The sequence below is a fragment of the Sebastes umbrosus genome, chromosome 2, assembly GCF_015220745.1.
Source record: "Sebastes umbrosus isolate fSebUmb1 chromosome 2, fSebUmb1.pri, whole genome shotgun sequence".
Classification (NCBI taxonomy): domain Eukaryota; kingdom Metazoa; phylum Chordata; class Actinopteri; order Perciformes; family Sebastidae; genus Sebastes; species Sebastes umbrosus.
In genome coordinates, this window is record NC_051270.1 from 2,887,456 (window position 1) to 2,909,579 (window position 22,124).

At 39.7% G+C, this 22,124-nt stretch overlaps 2 protein-coding genes across 5 annotated transcripts in view; one reads left to right on the forward strand and one right to left on the reverse strand.

The window, feature by feature from the left end:
* Positions 1-609: 609 nt before the first annotated feature.
* On the reverse strand, positions 610-7,047 carry cartl (cocaine- and amphetamine-regulated transcript-like). Of its 4 annotated transcripts, XM_037753245.1 has the most exons (5): positions 6,918-7,012; positions 5,764-5,922; positions 3,857-4,210; positions 2,272-2,349; positions 610-959 (listed from the first exon to the last, which is right to left on the reverse strand). In XM_037753245.1, the coding sequence occupies exons 3-5, from the start codon at positions 3,992-3,994 to the stop codon at positions 852-854; spliced, it is 324 nt and encodes a 107-aa protein (XP_037609173.1). In that variant the 5' UTR covers positions 3,995-4,210; positions 5,764-5,922; positions 6,918-7,012; the 3' UTR covers positions 610-851. The 4 variants fall into 4 exon arrangements, with proteins under 4 accessions (XP_037609173.1, XP_037609164.1, XP_037609155.1 ...); XM_037753236.1 differs by lacking the exon at positions 5,764-5,922 and having other exon boundaries at positions 6,918-7,047; XM_037753227.1 differs by lacking the exon at positions 5,764-5,922 and having other exon boundaries at positions 3,857-3,998; positions 6,918-7,021.
* Positions 5,944-22,124, forward strand: part of iqgap1 (IQ motif containing GTPase activating protein 1) — a 61,151-nt gene continuing 44,970 nt past the window's right edge. The window contains exons 1-2 of the mRNA XM_037753161.1: positions 5,944-6,227; positions 8,624-8,726. Coding sequence (XP_037609089.1) covers positions 6,182-6,227; positions 8,624-8,726 — 149 coding nt within the window. The 5' untranslated portion in view covers positions 5,944-6,181. The remainder of the gene's footprint in view (positions 6,228-8,623; positions 8,727-22,124) is intronic.

The following is a 22,124-nucleotide window of genomic DNA, read 5'->3' on the forward strand; positions in this document are numbered from 1 at the left end:
CCCCGTTGTGTTTCATACCGTTGCTAAAGGGTGCCGTAAATAAGGGCTATTCAAGTGTTCATACTGGGGAGTTGATTTACCTAAAAAAAAAAAAAGAATCCGCTTAGTTACAGACGTCTCTTTCCCAATGTAAGTCTATGGGAAAAAGTATTTTTCGCATCACGTGACGGACACGGAAGTTGTAGTACCGCCGTTTGGCCACTACGAAAATTTGCTTGATCATCGGAGGTTGCCGCTTGAGATTGACTCATTTTTGGAGCCAGCCTCAAGTGGTCATTTCAGGAACTGCAGTTTTTGGCAGTTTGAAACCGGATCATGTCTTAAAATCATATTTGCTTTGCATTAAAGAGTTGTTATTGTTTATTTTATTTGACCACATTATTATTAAGAGAGGATCCCCCTCTCCAAACCGACAGCCAACACCCCTGACGTGGACAAGAAGCTACAATAACGTTACCGTTAACAACTTGAAGTGTGTGTTGATTGATTTATTTATGTGAATATACATCTGCAAATATTATTGAAATTAAAACTTGTTTTATCCCTGAAATTTAACACAAATGACGGCAACGCAAAGCAAGAAATCCTTCTTCAATAAAACAACAAAAAGACATGTTGATAAATGTGTTTATTGAACATGAAGCATTCACATGCAGTAAACAATAAGTCAGCATGCTCATCCTCAGGCAACAGCTGCCAACAATGCATAACGGATAATAAACGATGATATTAGAGCCCGACAGAAAGATGAGAGTCGGGGTTTGTGTCAGTTTTATGGAGATCTGCTGAGGCTGTGAGGGATGGTTGGTCCTGCAGAAGTGATGCTATGAAACAGAAAAGTCCTCAGTGCTTCAGATGCATTTGAGCAGGTAGGAGTTGCAGTTGGCTCCTCTGCCGCAGTCACACAGCTTCCCGATGCGAGGCCCGAACTTCATGGCACAGCGGTCACCCATCCCACACTGAAGGGATGAGGTACAGAGGTTACTCACATTTACATCCAGATACTTTACAATAACGTTGTAAAAGAATTACAAAAATATAATGATGTTTGGCAACGTCATCACTGACAGGAAGAGTATATTAATATATAACCACACCCTCACATGAACTTAATTATTTATTTCATGTGATTACGTGTGAAATAAATGAATAAATATTAATATTAATGTATATAAATCATATTTTTGTTTGTTTGTTTTTTTCTCCCAAAGTAGTTCTTTCCCAAGTATGGCCCATGTACTGATCATGTTTTTTTTTTTGTTTTTTTTGCTGTTTTCTTATTTTCTTTCTCTTATTCGGCCCATGGGGAAGTATGTTTTTATTATTAAGTGTAATAACGGGAACTATTATGATTACATTCTCTATAGCCCCTCTCTTACTGTCTCGCAATCAGCTTTTATCTACCTATTAATTTGTTAGTACTTATTTTATATTATTTATTTTTATATTATTATTTAATATTATGTATTTCCTTTCTTTATGATCATTATTATTGTTATTATTATTATTATTATTATTATTATTATTATTATTATTATTATTATTATTATTATTATTATCGGCTGTTTCTCCTTGCTTTTATTTTTATTTATTTATTTTTTAAATGTTTTTATTTTTTTAATTTTTTTTTTTTTTAATTTTTTTTTTTTTTATCTGCTTTTGGATCTACATATAAAATGCAAGTCCATTATGGTATGCTCTTTGTCTTATTCATTTATATTACATGATTAAAAAAAAATATTAATTGTATCTTGGAGAACAAAGTACATGTATGGATTAATTGAGTCAATAAATAAAAAGTTAATTAATTAATTAATTAATAGTAAATACTAGCACAGGCCTTTCCATTAAATTATTTTTCCTGTTTTCAGTTAATTCTTGTGATTTATTTGACGTGAGAGAACGAGGGTGAGATGTTGATCCTTCCAGCATCTTTCAGTGAAATAATTAAATCCGGTTCATTAACTGCTTCTGTCTTATTTCAGCAGGATTGAGAGGTTTCTGTTGCTTTATTTTGTTTCCCCTCTTTCAGCTAATTGGAGTTGGGCAGCGAGATCTTGATTAGTCTTTAATTGCGTCGAGTAAAAGACTGTTGTTGGCATTTTCTTGGTATCTTTTAATTACTGGCAGGTAAGTGGTTTAATTAAACAGCAGTGAAGCATTGTCAAACAAATCACTGAATTACATTCTGCTTTTCATTACAGGGGAAGAAGTTAAAGGTGCATTTAGAGCTGCATTGCATGAATAAAAAGAATAAAGTGAATAAGTTACCAGTGGGATGCTTCCTCTCTTCTCAGTGGAGGAAATCCGGTTGTGCATCCGGCCCAGCAGAGCCTCCAGAGCATCGATCTGATCGGATCATAAACACAGAAAAACAAGGGAGAATGAGTCAAATCAGAGCATCTTAAAAACCCTTAAATATCCCCTTAAGCTTTACATTTGTTAAATGTGTTTTTCCACACTGTGTATACTGTATATATATTCTGTAGGCTATGTGTAACTCTTCATTGAAGATAAATGACACTTTAAACCCAAGGTGCTGTGTCTTGCAACATTCAATCAAATTGAAATATTCTGGATGTCTTGTGCATCATTTTATATACATTTTCCCTCCTGATGTATTCGGTCCACTAAGTTAGAAATCATGTTCTGTGGGTTTGAACATGGATTAGCTGCACAGTGTGAAGGATTGGCAGAGTTTAGGAGGTTAATCAGTGTTGAAAATAAATAAATATTAAAAAATAAACCTTGAACAATCGTGACAAACATCATGTCTTAAGGCGAGACACTGCAGTTTTTTATGCACTGGTCAATTTTTAGATTTTGGGGCTATTTTGCTTCTATAACTTGTCTTCTTTCAGACTAGTGGAGAGAAAATATCCTAAATACACATTTTGGTGTTCATTTTAGGACAGTTTGTCTATTTGTGTCTGTAGATTTCTCCTAAATTCACCAAAAGTTACCATTAGATAAAGCCTAAATTGCATATTTAAACATAACATTCAGAAAAACTTGTAATACAAAAAATAACTGTCTTAATGTCAGTAATCAACTGTGAAAGTTTCATGGTGATATCTATTCGTTAATGTTTTACGCTATTCACCTGGAGTATCTTCAAAATGTATGGAATTATACAATCCATATCTTTAAATGCAAAATGATTTTGTTCTCTCAGACTCTGAGGCAGAAATCTCCACTTCAGCAACACTTACATCCACCAAACTTTACAGTTTCATTCCTATTTATATTCTGAAGGTTTTTACAGAGGGGTTTGTTCATATATCACTCATAGCCTGAATTATATATCATTTAACTCCTAAAAACATGGTGAAAATTGATTTTTTTTTAATATAGCTGTTGACAGTATTTTCTGATTTATGGAGTGATAAAAGAAATATCTGTAAAAATCTTTGACTCTAATATGTTAACAAAATGAAACAAGAATGTTGAACCTGCTTTATCCAATGTTCACATTTATGTTCTGGAAATTGCCTCATTTGCATATTTAAACATAACATTTCAGAAAACTTGTAATACAAAAAAAGTATTGTCTTAATGTAAGTAATCCACATTGTGACATCTTGTTTAATGAAACATAAATTTAAAGATTATTTGAAATGTTTTCTGCAGGTTCTCTGTGTTTCCTATGAAGCTGAACTAAATACATGAAACATTTGGTTATTTTATGAAATGTTATAAAAATGTAATAAAAGAAAAAGAAAAAGAAAAGAAGATATATACACATACAACTTTGCAAAAACTCACAGGTAGTGTTTATGCTGCTAAAGTTTAGGAAATGTGACCAAATCAATCTATGTGCCATTCATCCTTAACCTAACACCATGCAGGTACTGACCAGGTCTCTGTCTGCAGCTGGTTCAGGTCTGTCCCCTCCAAAGTCCTCTGCAGAGACTTCCTGGGACGTCTGTCCGTGAGACAGGAGGGACAGCAGGCCGACCAACAGCAGCCCGAGGAGCATCCTGGAGCTCTCCATGGTCCTGGTGGAGGAGGAGGAGGTGATGAGGAGGAGGTCCAGATAGGCAGGAGGCAGCAGATCCGGACTGGAGGAGCAGAGAGAGGGTCGCAGCAGGTCCACAGCAGATTCTCACTCCACCCTCCAGACCTGCTCCTCCTTTATACCGACTAGTAGCCCCACCCAGAGGCCACTGCTGCAGCTGGACCAACATCAGGAGGCTGGATGTCATGCAGGCTGGATAAACCCTCAGTTCACTATATTATATTTACAGTTAAAGAATATATTAATACATCCAGTGCACCTCTTTATTATAGTCTTACAATAAAAGTCCAGAAATTTCAGAAAAAAATCTGTAAAAAGACTCTTCAGAAAACAGTCACATCAGGAAGTACTGTTAGTGGAGTCCATATCAAACACATGGTGCTACCTGGTCACCTGATATTCTGCCAGGTAAATTAAGGGGTGGCTTTTGGGTCATGTGACCAGAACTTGGCGTTCCTTCACCAGATTTCACAATGGCGGCGGCGTCACAAACTTTCTCATTTTACAGCTAAACCGTGCACTACAAGATGATTCTGAAAACATCTGAGGAGAGAAATAGGCATTAACGTAACAGAATATTGATTCATATTTGATCAGCGCTGCCTAGTTTGACTGTTTGATCGGAGTTCGTGAGTGAGTCCAGCTCTCATAGACGGCAGCTGGACAGCAGACCACAGATCAGCTCTTACTGCTTGTTTTCCTCCAGTCTGTGAAATCTTGCAGATGCCGTTAGGAGCACCGGAGGACACAGAGGAACATGATTTTTTTCAGGTTACCTGTTTCATGCACTACTGCTACGATATAGCAACCGTTTTATATATAATAATAATAATAATTTTATATATTAAAAATATATATATATATATGTATATATAAATGTATATATATATATATATACATATGTAATTGAATAACAATTAGTTGAATTAATTTATATTTTTATATATATATATATATATATATATATAATTGAAAAATAATTAATTGAATGAATACATTTTATATTTTGATATTTTTTGTATATTTCATATTAATTTAAAAATAAATAAAATAAAATAATATATGCATTTTAAGAAATATATAGTTACAGAGCATACGAAAAAAATAACTAAAATAAAATATGATAAAATAAAATGGCACATGTGACTGTGCCTTTAAACTGTGAGTATGTGTGTGTATACTGTATATATATATATATATATATATATATATATATATATATAATTGAATAATAATTAAATGTATTAATACATTTTATTTTTTTATATTTTTGATATTTCATATTTATCTAAAAATTAAAAAAAAATAATAATAATAATATATGCATTTTAAGAAGTTATATACTTACGCAAAAAAAAAATACATATATATATTTTTTTGTATATATATACATATACATATATATATATAAAAATATACATATATATAAAAAAATATACATATATATATATACATATACATATATATATACATTTGCATATATATATATACACACACATACACATATATATATATATATATGTATATATATATATATATATACATATATATATATATATATATATATATATGTATATATATATATATATATATATATATATATATATATATATATATCAACGAAACAGAGGAGAAAGAAAAGTAAATTAAATCACCGATAAATATTTTGTAATGTTTCTGCTCCAGGAAACTAACTGTTTCAGAAAATCGTGCACATTAGTTTTCATCCACTGAGCTTTCTGCACCTTTAAACTATTTCCCCCATTTTACGGTGAACTCTTCAGGGATCCCTCAGGTTCCCCTGCAGGTCCTCGGACCACAGCTTGGAGAACCTGCTCCTCCTCCAGCAGGTGTCGCTTTGCAGCAGTGAACCTAACCCTGAAGGCTCTGCAGAGCTCCGTTTCCTGAAACGCATAACTTCAGGATTAGGAAGAACACACCCAGAGTGACATCAGTGAGCTTTGAAGAAGAAGAAGAAGAAGAAGAAGAAAAGTGTCCAGTGAAACTAGAGCAGAGGAGGAAGAAGAGGGCCGAGAGGTCCTTCTGGGTTTCTATCGGTTTGTTTGAAGTTCCGGAGAGTTTTGGGAACCAACGTGTCCAAACTGCGCGTAAAGTTTGTTACCGAAGCGGCGCTCAGAGTCTCTAGAGAAGAGAGGAGGAAGGATGTCAACTTCAGACGAGACAGACGGGCTGCGGCCCAGATATGGCTGTAAGTTTCTCTCTTTTCTTCTTCTGCTCAGCTTGAGATGCCAGACTGAGCTGCTGGCTGCTCCTCTTCACTCTTCTCCTCTCCTGCTGCATGCAAACACCTCCAAACTACACAAAAGCTCACTTTGTCTGCACTAAACCTCCTCTCTCTCTCTCAGTGTGACAGCGTGGTTCAGCTTCATTATGACTTCCGCGTTTTATTATCAAGCAGAGAGGAGAGAGTAGAAGAGAAGAGAAGGAGGCCTGCTGAACACTAAACACTACTTTTATTCCACTTTTTACGCGTCATTACCTTCATGTACTTGTGCCAAATATAGAAAACAGAATATTCTACATGTAGAAGTTGTGAGTTAATCACAGACATGCAGAGTTACCCAACAACCACCGCCCATAGGTGTGTGTGTGTTTTTTAATGAACTCATTTAGGTGCAAAGTTTGAAGTGAATAATGTGCATTAGGATTTTTACACTTTTATCCATCAAATATGGAGAACAAAAAGTAGTTTGCTGAAGAGAAGGAGGGGAAGGAGGCCTGCTTTACACTAAACACTACTTTTATTCCACTTTTTACGCGTTATTACCTTCATGTACTTGTGCCAAACCTTCATGGAGAACAAGAAGTAGTTTGCTTTGCTGGAATATCCCTTTTTTTGCATGCATATCAATGGAAACTTGTTGAAATCAGGATTTACCTGTTGATGAAGTTGCCTCTGGGCTGAGCTGAGCTGCCCCTCCTCAGATGTGACAGGAGGCTCAGATGAGGCCTCTCTCTGTCCCCCATCCCCCCTCTCTCTCTCTCTCTCTCTCTTCCTCTTCCTCTCTCTCTCCATAATTTGGGAGAAAAGTTGTGCAGGGCTCCACTCTCTGTGCAGTCTCACAGGAATAACCCCCCTCCCCCTGTATTGTTTTTTGTTTTCAGTGTATGAATGCCATTAATAGAGACAAAGGCATCATACAGTCACTAACTGCAGACAACTAATGAATGAGGCCGGCTTCCTTTTTGTTAAACACCTCCAGTCAGTGTTTATGTGGAGCTCTGGAGAGGCTGTATGGAAACTTTCTTTATGCTTTTGCAACCAGGAGAAACTTAACGGGACTGTTTGTAACTTTCAGAAATGCTTGTTAACAGCGACACCTGTGGCCGTTAAGTCAACGAATGTCAGCGTCCTGTTGCTGGCGCTTGTGCTCGCTCTACGTAGACATGAACGAGCATCGCTCAACACAGTGAGGAGACACACGTCAGCTAAAAGCACAATATCACTCTATATTTCAGCTGCTTGGCAGTAATGTTAGCTGACCAGACGAAGGTCTCTCCATGAATCAATGCTGATCCTAGTGTCGGCCTTTCCTGCCTCCGCCTCCCGACCGCGGCCGGAGGGAACAGGGGAGAAACCAGAGTTTTGGTCGGAGACGATAACGTTTCTCGCTGCAGAGCTCCGTCACTTCACAAGACACGGGAAACCTCTGTTGGTCTGGAGGAGCTGCAGCAGTTATTTCTGTACAAACGTCCACTGTACATTCACTAGATATTCTCAGAGCTAAACTAACTCTTCTGCAGTGTGGAGTGTGCGCGCATGCACGTGAGAGTGGAGCAAAAGAGCGAGAACGAGCGCGGTGCGTGAGTGAAGGCAGGCAGAGGAGCAGAGGAGCAGAGTACAGCAGAGACTCCGGTCCTGGAGACCAAAGCCACGGTCTCCTCCGCGTCCTCCGACCGCGGCCAACACTGTTTAACAGACGGGCTTCACTAGATACAACCAAGAGGTTTCGGTGCTTCCGTGCAGTTTGTGTTGGAGTCTGAGTCTGAACAGCGTAGACACACGCGAGCGCGCATGGGACACTGACCCGGAATGATTTATACGTGTAAGAAGTTACAAACAGTCCCTTTAACGCGTTATCATGGTGTTAACTTTGATAGCCCTAGGATATATAACTTACTTTTTCTGTGTTATTTCTTCATAATATTTAGTTGTTATTATTATGATGATCATGTGATCGCCTCCCATTGGTTGTTGATACCTTATAGGTGAGGCCACATCCGCTTTGTCGGTTTGTTTTAAGCCCTGACGAAAACCCACAGTGGTCGAAACATGTTGGCTTTTTTTAATGATTTAGCCGCTATAATAAAGTCTTTTTAATATATTTCCTTCCTCGTTTGCCACTTTGGATTGCCTGGATTAACCTTCCTGTCTTTCTTGTGATATTGCTTACATTCATTTAGGGCGGCAACTAACGATTATTTTTTATTGTCGATTAATCTGTTGGTTATTTTCTTGATTAAGTTGATTTTGCTGATTAATTTAATAGTTGACAACTAATCGATTAGTCGTTGAAGCTCTACATTCATTCCTGTTTATTGCTGCTGCTAAACTGTCATGTTGTGTGTGTTTGGGGTATCCAGCCGTCCTGGATGGCGTGGAGCGGCTCACGGCGGAGGAGATGGACGAGCAGCGGCAGCAGAACATGGCCTACGAGTACCTGTGTCACCTGGAGGAAGCCAAAAGGTAAGAGCTGAAGGACGGGTCACCTCAGAGCCGACTGAACCTCTGCAGGCGATGACACTGGCTCTGATTCAGGTCACAGATTGTTTATTGAATTATATAGTGTAGAAAGAAATATGGAGCTGTCATTAGGGCTGCATCCAACGATTATTCCCATTATCAATCCATCTCAGATTATTTTCTCCATTAATTGTCGATAAAGTGTCAGAAAATAGTGAAAAATTTCAATCTTAGATTCCTAGGAGCCAATGAGAAGTCTTCAGATTGCTTCTTTTGTCCGGCCAACTGCCCAGAACCCCAAAATAATCAGTTTTATTATCAAAAAATACAAAGAAAAGAAGGAAATACTCAAGAATTTAGATGCTGGGAACTGAAATTTTGGGCATTTTTACTTGAAAATTGACTAATCGATGATCAAACTGTCTGCAACTAGTCAGTTAATTGACTCATCGCTTCATCTGTAGCTGTCATGCAGTTTTATTAAAGGATGGTAACTGGGAGTCTATTGAAAACTTGCTTCACAGTGGACATTAGTTTGATCTCTACGTCACTCATTTTGTGGTTTTCACGTTTTAGCAAATAAGTGCACGGGCGAGTCCTCGCAGGTAGAAGGTGGGTTTATAATAATCCTGCCACAGATACCTGATTTTTAAAATGATTTTTGTCGGAGCATTTGATTTATTGATTGCTGTCGGGATGTAATGAGAAATTTCCACAAATATGACCAAAAATGCTGACCCACCGGAGCTTTAAGGGAGTCGGTCATGATGACGTGACCAATCCACTTTAAGTACAGTTTCTTTTGTCAATGTCATTGTAAGATTCAGTTGCATTGATTCATGCAGTCACAGCAGGATGCTGCTGACTCAGCAACTTCTGTCCTCACAAAAAGTTTCTCTCAGTGAAGTTTAGAGATTTTAGATTTGGTTCAAAGTGAGCTGGTACCCTGTATGGCTGACTGGAATTCTGGTTCAGTCTGTCCAGATTTATTTAGCATTTGAGTGCAGTCAGTGGACACCAGTGTGATTATTATTATACCCCCGCGACAACATGGTCGAGGTATATAGCACTCCACACGTGTCCGTCCGTCCATCCGTCCGTTCGCGTGTCACACTTTCGTTTCCGGAGCAGAACATGGAAACTATTTAACTTAGGAACTTCTAATTAGGTATGATGGTTGACAGTGTGGTCTAATTGTGTCTTTTGGAGGGTTAGAAGTCCAGAGTGTTTTGCAATTTTGGCCAAAAACTGTGATTGTTGTTTTTTCGACTTCTATTTCGTCTCCGGAGTAGAACTTGAACTCTTGTCTTCTACTGACTTCATCCTGATGAAGGTGAGCTAATAAGCTAGATTGTGCTCAATAGACTAATTCCATTAGTTCCTAAAGGGCAAAACCTTTGGCCCTACTTTAGTGAGCGCGGGGCGGTATGGGAGCCATGCTCACTTTTGCCTTGTTTAACCCCGACTCAGGCTTCAGCTACAGATGAAATGCTCCTCTTTTATAAGGCTGGTTGTCAAACCGTAGTGCTGTTTTGGTACCGACTGTAACACAGAAAACCAAGAATTGTCAAGTGCTGAAAATTTGCATTGAGTGTCTGGTTTTAATGACTTATTCTGTGATCGGATAGTTCCTCATTTAAATCATAATTTTGCCAGTGTGAATCTCTTATTTTGGCAAACTCCTCGCACAGCTGCTGACGTTGCTGCTGATGTAACATTTGGCTTCTTTTGGAAATCAAATCAAGGTTTTTAATTAAAAATGTGAAGTCATACAGTTCATAGATGTGAAGATAAAAATATATATGATTTCCTGAAAGGTTTCTGAGATAGGGTTTCCTCGACAAGACAATATAATAATAATAACAATAACGATTCGCATGATGTATGTATGAAGACATTGGTGATGTTCTTAGTAGCAGAATGATGACAACATAACTTTATATTTAGCACACTTCAGCCACACTTCTGTCATTTCATACTTCCTATTGAAGTAGTTGAGGTGTGTTGCTACGTACACACATGTGCCTCTATATCTACAGTATATCTGTATCTGTGTGTGTTGGTGGTTGAACCAACCTGAGCACGTTGACAGACGTGTGTATTCAAGTTTTGAAGTTAGTTAGTGGCTCTGGACTCGACCCCGTTGCGGGCTCGCAGGTTCAAAAGAGGAAGGATTGTGCGAGACAGGAAGTGACTCAGTCCCTGTTGATTTGAGTATTTCCCACTGTTGCCACAGAAACCCACGGTTGTCATAGCAACGGGTTCCGGTGTGAGTGAGTGAGTGCTGCTGCTGCTGTGATATACGTGTACGCTGCTGCTGCTCTGTGCTGAGTGGTTGTACGGCTGGTTGTCGTCCTGCTGTACGTCTATCTCTCTCTCTGCTCGGTTTCTTATCGTTCATCTGAGATCTTCAGGAAATTCCTGGAAGGATTCTTGTTTTATCTGCTCCCACCTGACACACTTCCACCTCCGTTTGTGCTTTCTTTTATTCCCTAAATATAAACTTCAGAAACTGACTGAATGTTCCTGAACTTTCAGGAGAGTTGTAACCAAAATAAAAAGTATATTTTCTTCCTCAAAGTCAAAACTCGACATGTCTTCTCGTGGCTGCAGTCTGGCCAGTCTGTTGGAATATCTCTTAAAAAAATACCCTAATGAAGAGAAATATAAAACACACTCTGCTCCGAGGTTCTCCATGTTCATGACTCTGCGTTACCCACCAGCCACCACATCACTGGCATCAGACAGTGTTGTGACGGGGTTTCCCCCAAGAAATGTACATGTCACGGTGGAATTATAAAGAAGAGGTGTGCCGTTTTTGTTGACAAAAAATGGTCTTTTACTTAACCCATGGTGTGATGGTGCTGATTTCTCTTTGCTGAATGAAAGTAAATGTGTTATAGAATAATGTTTTGACAGGTTCTTAGTCAATTAGGCAACTAATCGGACGTTTTGGTCTCAGTCGACTAAGATTTATTTAGTCTATTAATCGTTTTGTATGTTTTTTTTTCATGCTGAAAGATTTATTTCTATAAATGAGCACATCTCTGGTAAACACCAGATTTAAAGTGGTGCTTTTGCATGATTCTTTGTGGGGAAACTCGGTTTTAAAGATCTGTCGATTAAATCAGCTGCGTCATGTGGCGGCTGCGTGATTGACGCATCGGGTGTTCACACCGCTGCGTTTCTGCTGCTGTCAGCCCTTTCTTTCTACATAGTTTGCCTTTCATAATGGCCATTTCATTTCATTACAAATATAATTTGTATTTATTTTAGACAGAAAAAGGTTAAGAAACCTGTGGTGATTTGTAAATAATAGTAATTATCCACAATTAAAAACCCGTGCAAGTCACTGCATGTTCTACAACACTGTCCTGCACATGTTTCAGAATAAAAGCCCCGTGTCAACAACTGGAGGAATTCTGTCCACTGAAAAAAACCGCTTGAGGGCTTTTATTTTGAAATGAAAGGAGGAAGTATTGATTTTAAACCCCATACTTTATTCATTCATGGAGCTCTCTCCAAGTCACTGCATGTTCCACAGCACTGTCCTGCACATAATTCAGAATAAAAGCGTCTCAAGCGTCTTAGTCTGGACTGCAGCCGCAACATTCAGGAAAGTTTTTTAACTAGCTGCCGCTGTAGGGCAACCAAAACATTTCGATCAAGGTTGTGGATGTGTGTGGAAGCAGGAACAGTGGAGTCATCTAATCATGGTGAATTTGTTTGTTTGTCAGAAATATGCTACTGCTTGTCTTGATTGTGTTCTTAATTATACCCTCAATGTGGTCGGTGTTAGTGGTCTGTAGCCATGGAGATCTTTTTCTCTTCAGAGTTTAGCTGCTAACGTCTGGAACTGATCCAGGATCTGTTTCCAAGGGAACTGAAGGATCTGTTATTAAAAAATACACTTGATTAGTCAGCAACGGTGAGACGTCCAGCATGATTCAACAGTAAAGTTCTCTCATTTTATTATTTCCTCATGTTGCTGCTGCACCTCCACACCGGGAGCCTCCTGATTGGCCCGACGAGCTCCCTGAGGTGTGTGTGTGTTGTTTCAGGTGGGGAACACCTGAGCCTGCAGGGGAACGCTGGGGGGGAGGAATGCTGGGAGTGTGTGTGTGTGTGTGTGTGGATGCCGAGTGGTATGATGGGAATGTCTCTGACAGGTGCACATCAGGGTGTGAGAGCAGCGTATACCTGTGTGGCTCCGTCACTGTTCTAACACCAGTACTGTAGGGAACAAGAACTGCCTGAACTCATTGAGATGCAAACGATGTGTTATCGCTCTTATTTTCATGTTCCCATCGCATGCAGAGGAACAGTCCGAGGCTGATGCGACCTGCCGTGTACATTATCACGCCATATTTGAATGCTCGGTGACCTGTTCATCTCTTTTGGCTTTTCAGATACTAGATGTTGTGTGCTCGATGGTGCATGCTGAGCTTGGCTCTGAGGCTACAACGATGACTGTTTTCTTTATCGATTAATCTCTTATAGTGTTGCACAGTACACCGATGCTAGAAAGGTATCGCAATACCCTGCAGTTAAAAACGGTACGGTACCCCATTGTATTAGTAAAGTAGTACTTTAAGAATGACAGTGTTACAGAGTTAACGTGATAATAGCGCGTTAACGCAAATTTGTTTTAACGCATTAACGGAACTTGCGATTTTTAGGTCGTAGCGGACTCAGTTTTAAAGCTAGCGTGAAGATACTGGCATCATATGAAACTAGAAAACCAATGAATCCATTGGTATCAACCTTGTTACACTAGCTTTTCGTGAAGGAGGTTAAATAACGCTCCAAACTAGCGCTAAATTTTGGCCCTTGACCTCTGACCTCAAGATATGTTTAAGGTACATTTTGAACAAATGAAAAATGTGTGATTAATTTGCGATTAATCATGATTAACTATAGACAATCATGCAATTAATTGCGATTAAATATTTTAATTGATTGACAGCCCTAGTTTTAATAAAAGGTGTGAGTTGCGTTGAAGTGCGACCGCGAGGCCGTGTCTGTGTGTGTGCAGTGCTCTGCTTTAGAGGACGCCATCGGGATCAAGTGGTTCTAACTTTGCTGCTGGTGGAGCAAGCGGTCAAAAAATAAACTGTAGTGATAACCAGAAGGATGGAGTCAGCAAGTGAAGTAGAAAAGAAGATTAAAGCAGGTCAATAAAACAGTCCCGCTCTGAGCTGGTGTCTCTATCAGCAGAACTCCCTTCAAAAAATAAGGAAATTAACAGCGCGGCTCTAATTACCGATCGAATGTACCGATAAAATTAGATTCACCATCTTTTCTAGATCTGTCCAAGCATCTCCTGTAATTTGGCAAACACATAATCCACCAAAGAGCAGCCGTTAAATAATTGAACTTCCATGTTCTGTCATTTATCCATTACTTTTCCTGATGTTTTAGGTTTCTGCCGTGGCATCGTTTCAGTATCGGTATCGAGATGTTTAGGCAGGGTATCGTATCAAAGTCAGAAATTTGGTAGCGTGATTCGTGACAACACTAATCTCTTAATTATCTTTTGGATTACTTGATAATTTGTTGAATCTATAACACATAACATCAATTTATGAAGATACGAGACAGAAAAAAGCTGCAAATTGTCACATTAATGATCAGGAATCAGCTGATTTGGACATTTTTTACTTGATAAATGACTCATCGATTATCAGAAATTGTCAACCGTCTAATCATATCAGCAGTGCTGTTTCTTTAAGATTAGTAGATGGACTCATTGATGTTCATTATCTGCATCTCTTTCAACAATCTGACCTTCTTTCTGCATATATAGACCAGCATATATTCAGCTGTCTTATCTTTCCTCCTTTCACTCGTTGGGTTCGCTGCTCCGGTCTCTCTGGGAATGCAGTCGGACATGTTTTCCGTACGATAGTTCTGTTTATTGATCCGTGCACACGTTGCTGCTGACACACGTTTGACTGCACAACAAACCGTTTCAGCTGGTTTCATTGTGGATTCACATGCGATAACGTTTGAAGTCAGGATGTCACATGTCGTACACATTCGCGTCTCTTCCTCATTTCCTGTCACCCCGCTGCGCCGCATGCAGTGAAGTGAAGCTGGCTGTAAATCACTCACTCAGCAGATGGTGTTAGCGGGTGACGTAGGTGTATTTGGAGGGTTTGCTGAAAGGTTTTGGTTCCGCAGGTGAACCAGATTCCTCTCAGATGTGACAGCAGAGTGACAGCAGAGTGATAGCAGAGTGAAAGTGAAGGGGAGCGTTTGATTTGTCTTTAGGGGAGGAGAAGAGAGCGTGTTTGTGAAGGTACTGTACAGTGGAAGTTTTCAGGTTGATGTTGACTGTCAACTTCCTGCACAGATACAGAAAACCTGCAAGGCATGTTTGTTTAACTGAACTTTGGTGCTTTATGCAAATATTTTCTTTAGGGATGTCAAAGTTAAGGCGATAACTAGTTTCTTTAATGCATCAATGCACCTTGCAATTTTTAAGTTGCAGGACTGACACACTGACAGCTGTTGTTGTCTGTTGGGCTGCAGTTTGCCATGTTATGATTTGAGCATATTGTTTTATGCTAAATGCAGTACCTGTGAGGGTTTCTGGACAATATTTGTCGTTGTTTTGTGTTGTTAATTGATTTCCAATAATAAATATATACATACATTTACATAAAACAAGTATATTTGCCCACTCCCATGTTGATAAGAGTATTAAATACTTGACAAATCTCACTTTAAGGTACATTTTGAACAGATCAAAAATTGTGATTAATCACCATTAACTATTTTAATCGATTGGCAGCCCTAGTATTCTTATTTTCCCCCAGTTTTATCAGACTTGTTGGGGAAAAGAGAAGATAATTAAAAGAAGAAAATAAATAGTCACTTCCTGGTTTCTTACAGCACCGTTCTGTGGAGGACCAAAACAGATATTTTGGGTGTGCTCACTTTCAGTTACGGGTGCTAATGAGGTTAAAAGTGTGTGTGTGTGTGTGTGTGGGGTGGGTGTGTGGGGTGAGGGGTGGGGTCCCGTGTTGTTGCCCTACTGGACCTACTGGTTTTACAGTTATGTCGCCACCTTTTCAGAATCTCAGAAGTTAACTTTGCCTTATAAATTAACAATTTTGTCCAAAATGTCTCTGGCAGGATGAGCATAACTCTGAAAATAGATTCATTTATAAATGTATAAAACAACATTTGAATGAAATACAAATCTGATTCATCCACTTAAGATTAATTCACTAAAATTGGCCTGACTTTAGATTCAAACATGATTCAAGAAAACATCATGTTAGTTTGATTCTGTTGCTACTTTCACAGTTGTATTATAGAACTTCATTACACCGCTGTGTTGAAAACTCGATTCTGATTGGTCAATCACAGCTATGTATAGCAGACCGTTGCTACGTATAGCAGACCGTTGCTATGGGCGCAGCTCTGATGTCGGACTCTGGAGGACCGTTTTTGTGTCAAAATATTGATTTATTCAGTAAGTAGCCGTGTAATAAGCGTGATAATGTACAGCTAGTGGGTCGTTGTTGTGAAATAAACCCCTTCAGGGCGATTCTTTCACAACAATGACCGACTCGCTGTACATTATCCTTGTCCAACCAGAGTGGAAAATTGTCTTAACAGTAGGTCATCAAAATAAAAAAAAAGCAGCACGAGAACATGAACAAAAACACTAAAGTAAAAAGTACACTGAAAATAAAATAAATAATAATTTGTCACCCTCCAGTAAAAAAGCAAAAACAAGGTAGCAACCTGTCAATCACAAGGTAGCCCCGCCCTAAAGCATCCCTGCTTTATGGTCTATTTGACTCTAAATGGGACCATAATTTACTAAATGAACATCATGCTGTATTGAAGAAGACTTGAAACTAGAGATTGAGACCATTTTCTCAGAGACTTCTATACAATCAGACTTCTTCATCCTCCCTCCGTGACTCTGTGATGAGAGGAAGTGCAGAGCGGTGTCTCATTCAAATTCAGGTCTGCAGTTAAAACGTTGTCTAATTAGTGTTTTGTGTAATTTTCTTTTAAATGACAGGGTTCACTAAAACCATGAAATTTAATGAAAGTTTAAGGATTTGAGGTAAAAATGTGCACTTTTGAAAATGAAAGATCTTGAAAGTACTATTCAGTCTCTGCAGACCTTTTACATGCACAAAAAAACGATATAACACACTAAAGGAAAGAGGGAAAAAGCACATAATAGGTCCTCTTTAAGCCTCAGAGTGTAGCATCATTTTCCATTTTACATAACTGTCCTAAACTCTATAAACGTTGGATGGCAGGTCATTTTTTACTGCCAGCCTTGTCCCGAAGGTAAGGGAGGTTCTCGGCTCGCTTTCCTTTTCTGTTAAAACAGTACTTCGACATTTTGGGGGAAATGCTTATTTGCTTTCTTGCCCAGAGTTAAATGATAGATTGGTACCACTCTCATGTCTGTACAGTAAATATGAAGCTATCTTAGCTTAGCATAAAGAATGGAGATGGGGGGCTTGACTCTCACACTCAACAAAAGCTGCCTTATTTGACTATTCTAAATATAACGGTAGTAAGGTCAAGGTGTTTTCATTTGTCTTTTACAGAATACTTTTATTCAAATTCCTATTTTGCATGCTGCTGAGCAGACTGATGAATAACTGGAAACTCTCTTTTTACACTCAGCTGCCAGTTTGCCTCCGGTATTCAACCTCAGACCTGATCGCTCATGTTGTCATGTTGTAACCTTGGTGTCTTTGTGGGCTCCAGTGTGCCAGTTCTTCAGAAATGATGTGATCTGACTTCATATTTTCAACACACAACGGTTCCTATGATATCTTACGACAAAGTTATTCCTCTTTTTTTTTTCTCGTGCGTTCTCCTACGAATGTCCAGCAACAGGTGTCAATTTCCGCTTGTTACATGCATATAATCTTTTCAAAATAAACTTCCGTCTTCACAGGAAACAACTTCCTTAGGATTAGGCAAGAAAACTACTAAATTAGGTTTAGGAAAAGTTCAAGATTTGGGTCTTGATTTGGCTTAAAATAACTCAGAAGTGGTGTTACTTACGTGACAAATAAATTAACGTTGACTTTTGGTTGCACACGGGACACGAACGCTGGTCTACTGCCGGCCACTCCTCCCCACGAGGCGTACGAGGTGGATTAAGCATGCATAGGCAAACTCTTGGGTTTCTTTATGTGTCGAGAAATACTCAAGCAGAGTTGCAGTTTGATTCAGAAGGAAATACTATCTGTTATGTGATTTGGGATAGCATCCACGACGGCATACACCTTATCTCAACATAAACAAAATACATGTGGATGATGGCGCTAGCTGAACGGCGAGGGCACGGTTTGGATCATTTGTTCCTATGATGAAATCGCCCTTAAAGAAATACTTCTTATTCCCTCATGAAACCTGCCTTGGCGGAGGTCTGCGCTCTCCGAGTGCACTTCTAGTTGTTTATGGATTTGAGTACTCTGACCTCAACGGTGGTGTTCCCGTTGTCTGTGTCTGTGTTTCTATGGTGGACTCGTGATGTCTGTGAAGGTAGTTGTCCTTGAAGTCGTCCAAGTTATCCAGAGTTGAGATGGTATAATCAGGGGGGAGGAATGACGGTTTGGTTTGTTTCAGGACAGTTTGTTAAGGATCGGTAGTTTAATCCTCCATGTTGGATCTCACCCGTCGTCTCGAGATGTTCTCACACTCTCCTCATCACTCTCCACATGTTCACAGAGGCAAAACGTAGTCTGTTCATTAGGTGTGTACATGTTGCAAATACTCTTCAGAGATGTGACATAAATGGGAGTCCTCTGCATCTTTATTTGACTCTGCTGACTCTGACTATGTCCTGTAGAGAGTGTTGTTGCTTAGTGACGGCAGCAGAGTTTACCTGCTGCGGTTGGCAGGTTTCCTCCTCACTGTCACCGACTGTCTGCCAACACGCTGGTGTTTTATTGACTCTGAGGATGAGGATGATGATGATGATGATGATGATAGGTGTAACAGGCAATCCTTCCTGCTTAGGTCATAGTAACTGTGTTTGTTTACTTGTGTGACAGCAAAGACGTGCCGCCTCTGACAAATACACGTTTTCAGTGAATGTTGATGAATGGCTGAATTTTTAAAGAGGTTTGTGTGAAAGTAACTGACACTAAAGAATGATCGGCATCTACCCCGAGACCAGGCTGTTGCTGTCGGGGCAAATAGCACAAATACCACAGTGATATTTTGTTGGCATCATTGACAGTTAACAGCGAGGTAACATATTTATCATGTTTTGTTTTGTTTTTATCTCAGAGAGGACGTCTTATCTGAACTTATTGGATTTCTTTGTTACATTTGATTTATTATTTTAAATCTAAAATGCATTGAAACACTCACCTTTAAGATCAGTCTGTTAAATTAAATTTGCTTCTGCTATACCAGCTATAAAGTCGTGAGAAATAAAGTTTAATACTGGGAACTGAGATCTCAGTCTTCACCGGGAATTCTCTCCAAACTCTCCTCGTCTTTCCCAGGAAAAATACCTGCAGGAACTCGTGATTTTTACATGTGTGTGTTTGCATGTGTGAGACTGGCGTATCTCCTGAAGACAGCATCTCCAAACCTCAATAACTCGTTCACCGTGCTACCGTCATAGATAAATACCGTAGTGTGACCTTGACGTGCTGTTACAACCGTAATAAAACTGTCTTTCTGCCAGTTCTACCAGCCGCAGACAGACAGAGAACAACCGTAGACTCATTTATTAAAGTTATGTCACAACTTAATAAACCAGTCTACAGTTGTTCTGTGTCTGTCTGTGGTGAGACACACCATGTACCTACTGTACTTACGTCACTACTTGTCTCCAGTGTGGGAGCGTGCAGATTGTTGCAGAGTAGCCGTTTGTATGAAAAAGACGACGGTGACAGAGCGAGATAATCCATCACAGTAAACAGAGAGATAATCTCTGATTTGATCTGTAATCCTTCACACAGAGTCGAGTGTTGTCACTTTCTGTTATTCTCCGACACCCACAACGTCTCCCAGACATAATCCCTCTTACTTTACAAACTTTACTGTCACATTCATGTCTGTTTTTTGTCGTTGTTCGCTGGGAAGCAGAAGTTTGTACTGAAAATGTTGTGTAATATATACATTTTGAAAACGGATTACTCACTTTATGCATTGCACAATGACGAGGGAGGGTGTTAACGAGACACAGACTGTAGGAAAAGATGAATAACTCTAAATCGGAATTCTGATTTCAAAGGGTGGGTCCATTATTATTTTATTTTTTAAGATTTAAATACCATTCTGTAGCTTCCTATTGGTGTTTCTTATGTATTCAATCCGAAGTTTGGTCAAAGTATGTAGGTTTTAGTGTCAAAATGCTATTTTCCCTTCAAGCTCTTCTAACAACTTTTTCCCACGTGACCTGACGAAGGTTTCTGCATGATGACGCTGCTACATGTACAGTATACCTGTATATACATCCTTATAGTCAGTGTATTAACGTTACACTCAGTAACTTAGATGGCGGTCGGCGTGCTCTCAGTTTGGAGAAGCAGACAGAAGTGCCGGCACGGAAGCTCAGCGATGTACTGCTGTGGACGCCACGTTAGTTCGGATCTGAAAGTCACACAATAATACAAACAAACTAACCGATGGATGCAGCGGTAGACCAGCAACTCCTGTGTTCTGAGAGGTAAGATTACAGTTTTTGTGAATGGAGTCTGGTGGCTTTGAAGAGAGCGATATAACTGCTTCAGTTCCCCGTCAGAAAGAGCTGTCTGACGGAGAAGTAAAGCGGTGAAAATATTCTAAATATAGCGTACACTTAAACTGATATTGACTTTCTTTAGGTGCTCCCGTCCACAGCAGCTTCACCTCGCCGTCAGACCGCCCTTTCTGACGGGGAACTGAAGCCGTCATATTGCTGTCTCAGAGACTTTCATATTGCTGTCTTCACAACCATCAGACTCCATTCACAAAAACAGTCATTTTACCTCACAGAACTCGGAGTATACATACAAACCCACTTAAAAAAAATCCAAACTAACCCTTTCAGTCATTTTCCAAAAAAGCTAACTGTGACTCAGCTAGTGTTAGCATTCATATTATTCATAACCTTATTGATTAGCTTAATTTAGTAACCTACGTCACTGCTTTCTGCTAAAGGCTGAGAGGACGTTTCTATTTGAGAAAAGCAGAACAGAATGCAGATGGACCTGCTTCTTAAAATAAAAAGATTGTTGAAGTTGTTTTTCATGGTGTGAAACACGATAAGTGAGTGTGTTTCTACATCAGTTTAACGCTCCGTCTTCTCCGTGTCACCCTTCACAGCCGGACCAGCCCAGTTCCTCCTGCAGCTCTGGCCATTAGCCTGTAATTTCCTGTTTTCAAACAGTTTCCACACAAATACTCTTGTGTACAGCCGCCGCCGCTGCTGCAATGAATATGATGTAATGCCAGGCCCCGACATTGTGTTGCTACGAGGAGAACAATGTGGCTCAAGAGTGTTCAGACCTTTTCAGAGTGATACCGTCTGCCCTCGGGTGACTGTTTTGACTGGTTGGTGGCATTAAATGAAACGTCATAAAGTCATGAACATTTGTTCTTCGGTGATCATGACTGTCTGTACTAACGTTAATGACAATTGCCACTAGAGACCTGATTGGACGAATGCTTTACCTCATGGGCTGCTGCTCCCGGCTTTCAAACCGGAACCAACATGGCGGCATTTTATGTTAGAAATAATAATAATCCATGCAGTTGCTGAATCTGTCTTTATTTTGGATTGATGACGGTTAGTTTAAAAGTTTCTCGGGAGTTTCCAGAGACGGCGAGTCGCGCCGGAGGCCCCTGATTTGCACTGCTGGTGTTTTTACCGTAGCGTAAATACGTGGCGCTTCCATTGCAAAACATTAAAAGATATGCTGTCCTCAGGAGAAAAGGCTTTGGTGGACACGGCTCCTAAGAAGTTACTAACATAGACACAGATATAATCTGCTGGACTGCCTGTTTTAAATCAACATTATGTAGCTGTGAATGTGCCTCTGAGGTCCACGTCTCACTGCTGGAGGCTCTACTTTGGTTGCTGTGTAAATGTTACTCCTCCAGAGCACACACACACACAGAGTCTGAGTCACACAGTCCACAGGTGAGAATGTGGGAATGAAAGGGGGAATGAAAGAGAGAGGGATCAGTGCTCCATAGAGGCCCCGCCCCTCCTCCTCCACAGCCGCTCACCTGGCCGTCGTCGTCTATGAAACACGACTCTACGAGTTACTCCTCCGGTTTGGATCTCCGTCACAGCTCAGGAGCGGTCATGGTGATGAAACCTGACGGCAGCAGAGAGCTGACGCAGCAGTTTCACCTGACTGACTGTGACCCCCCCCCCCCCCCAGGCTTCGTACGTCAGCCCTC

Excerpts from the sequence above, each read along its gene's own strand:
- cartl (XM_037753227.1), bottom strand. The coding sequence starts at position 7,006 with ATGGGGGACAGAGAGAGGCCTCATCTGAGCCTCCTGTCACATCTGAGG. Across the intron at positions 2,350-3,856 it reads CAGCTGCAGACAGAGACCTG|ATCGATGCTCTGGAGGCTCT; the intron begins GTCAGTACCTGC and ends TGATCCGATCAG. Across the intron at positions 960-2,271 it reads AGAGAGGAAGCATCCCACTG|TGTGGGATGGGTGACCGCTG; the intron begins GTAACTTATTCA and ends TCATCCCTTCAG.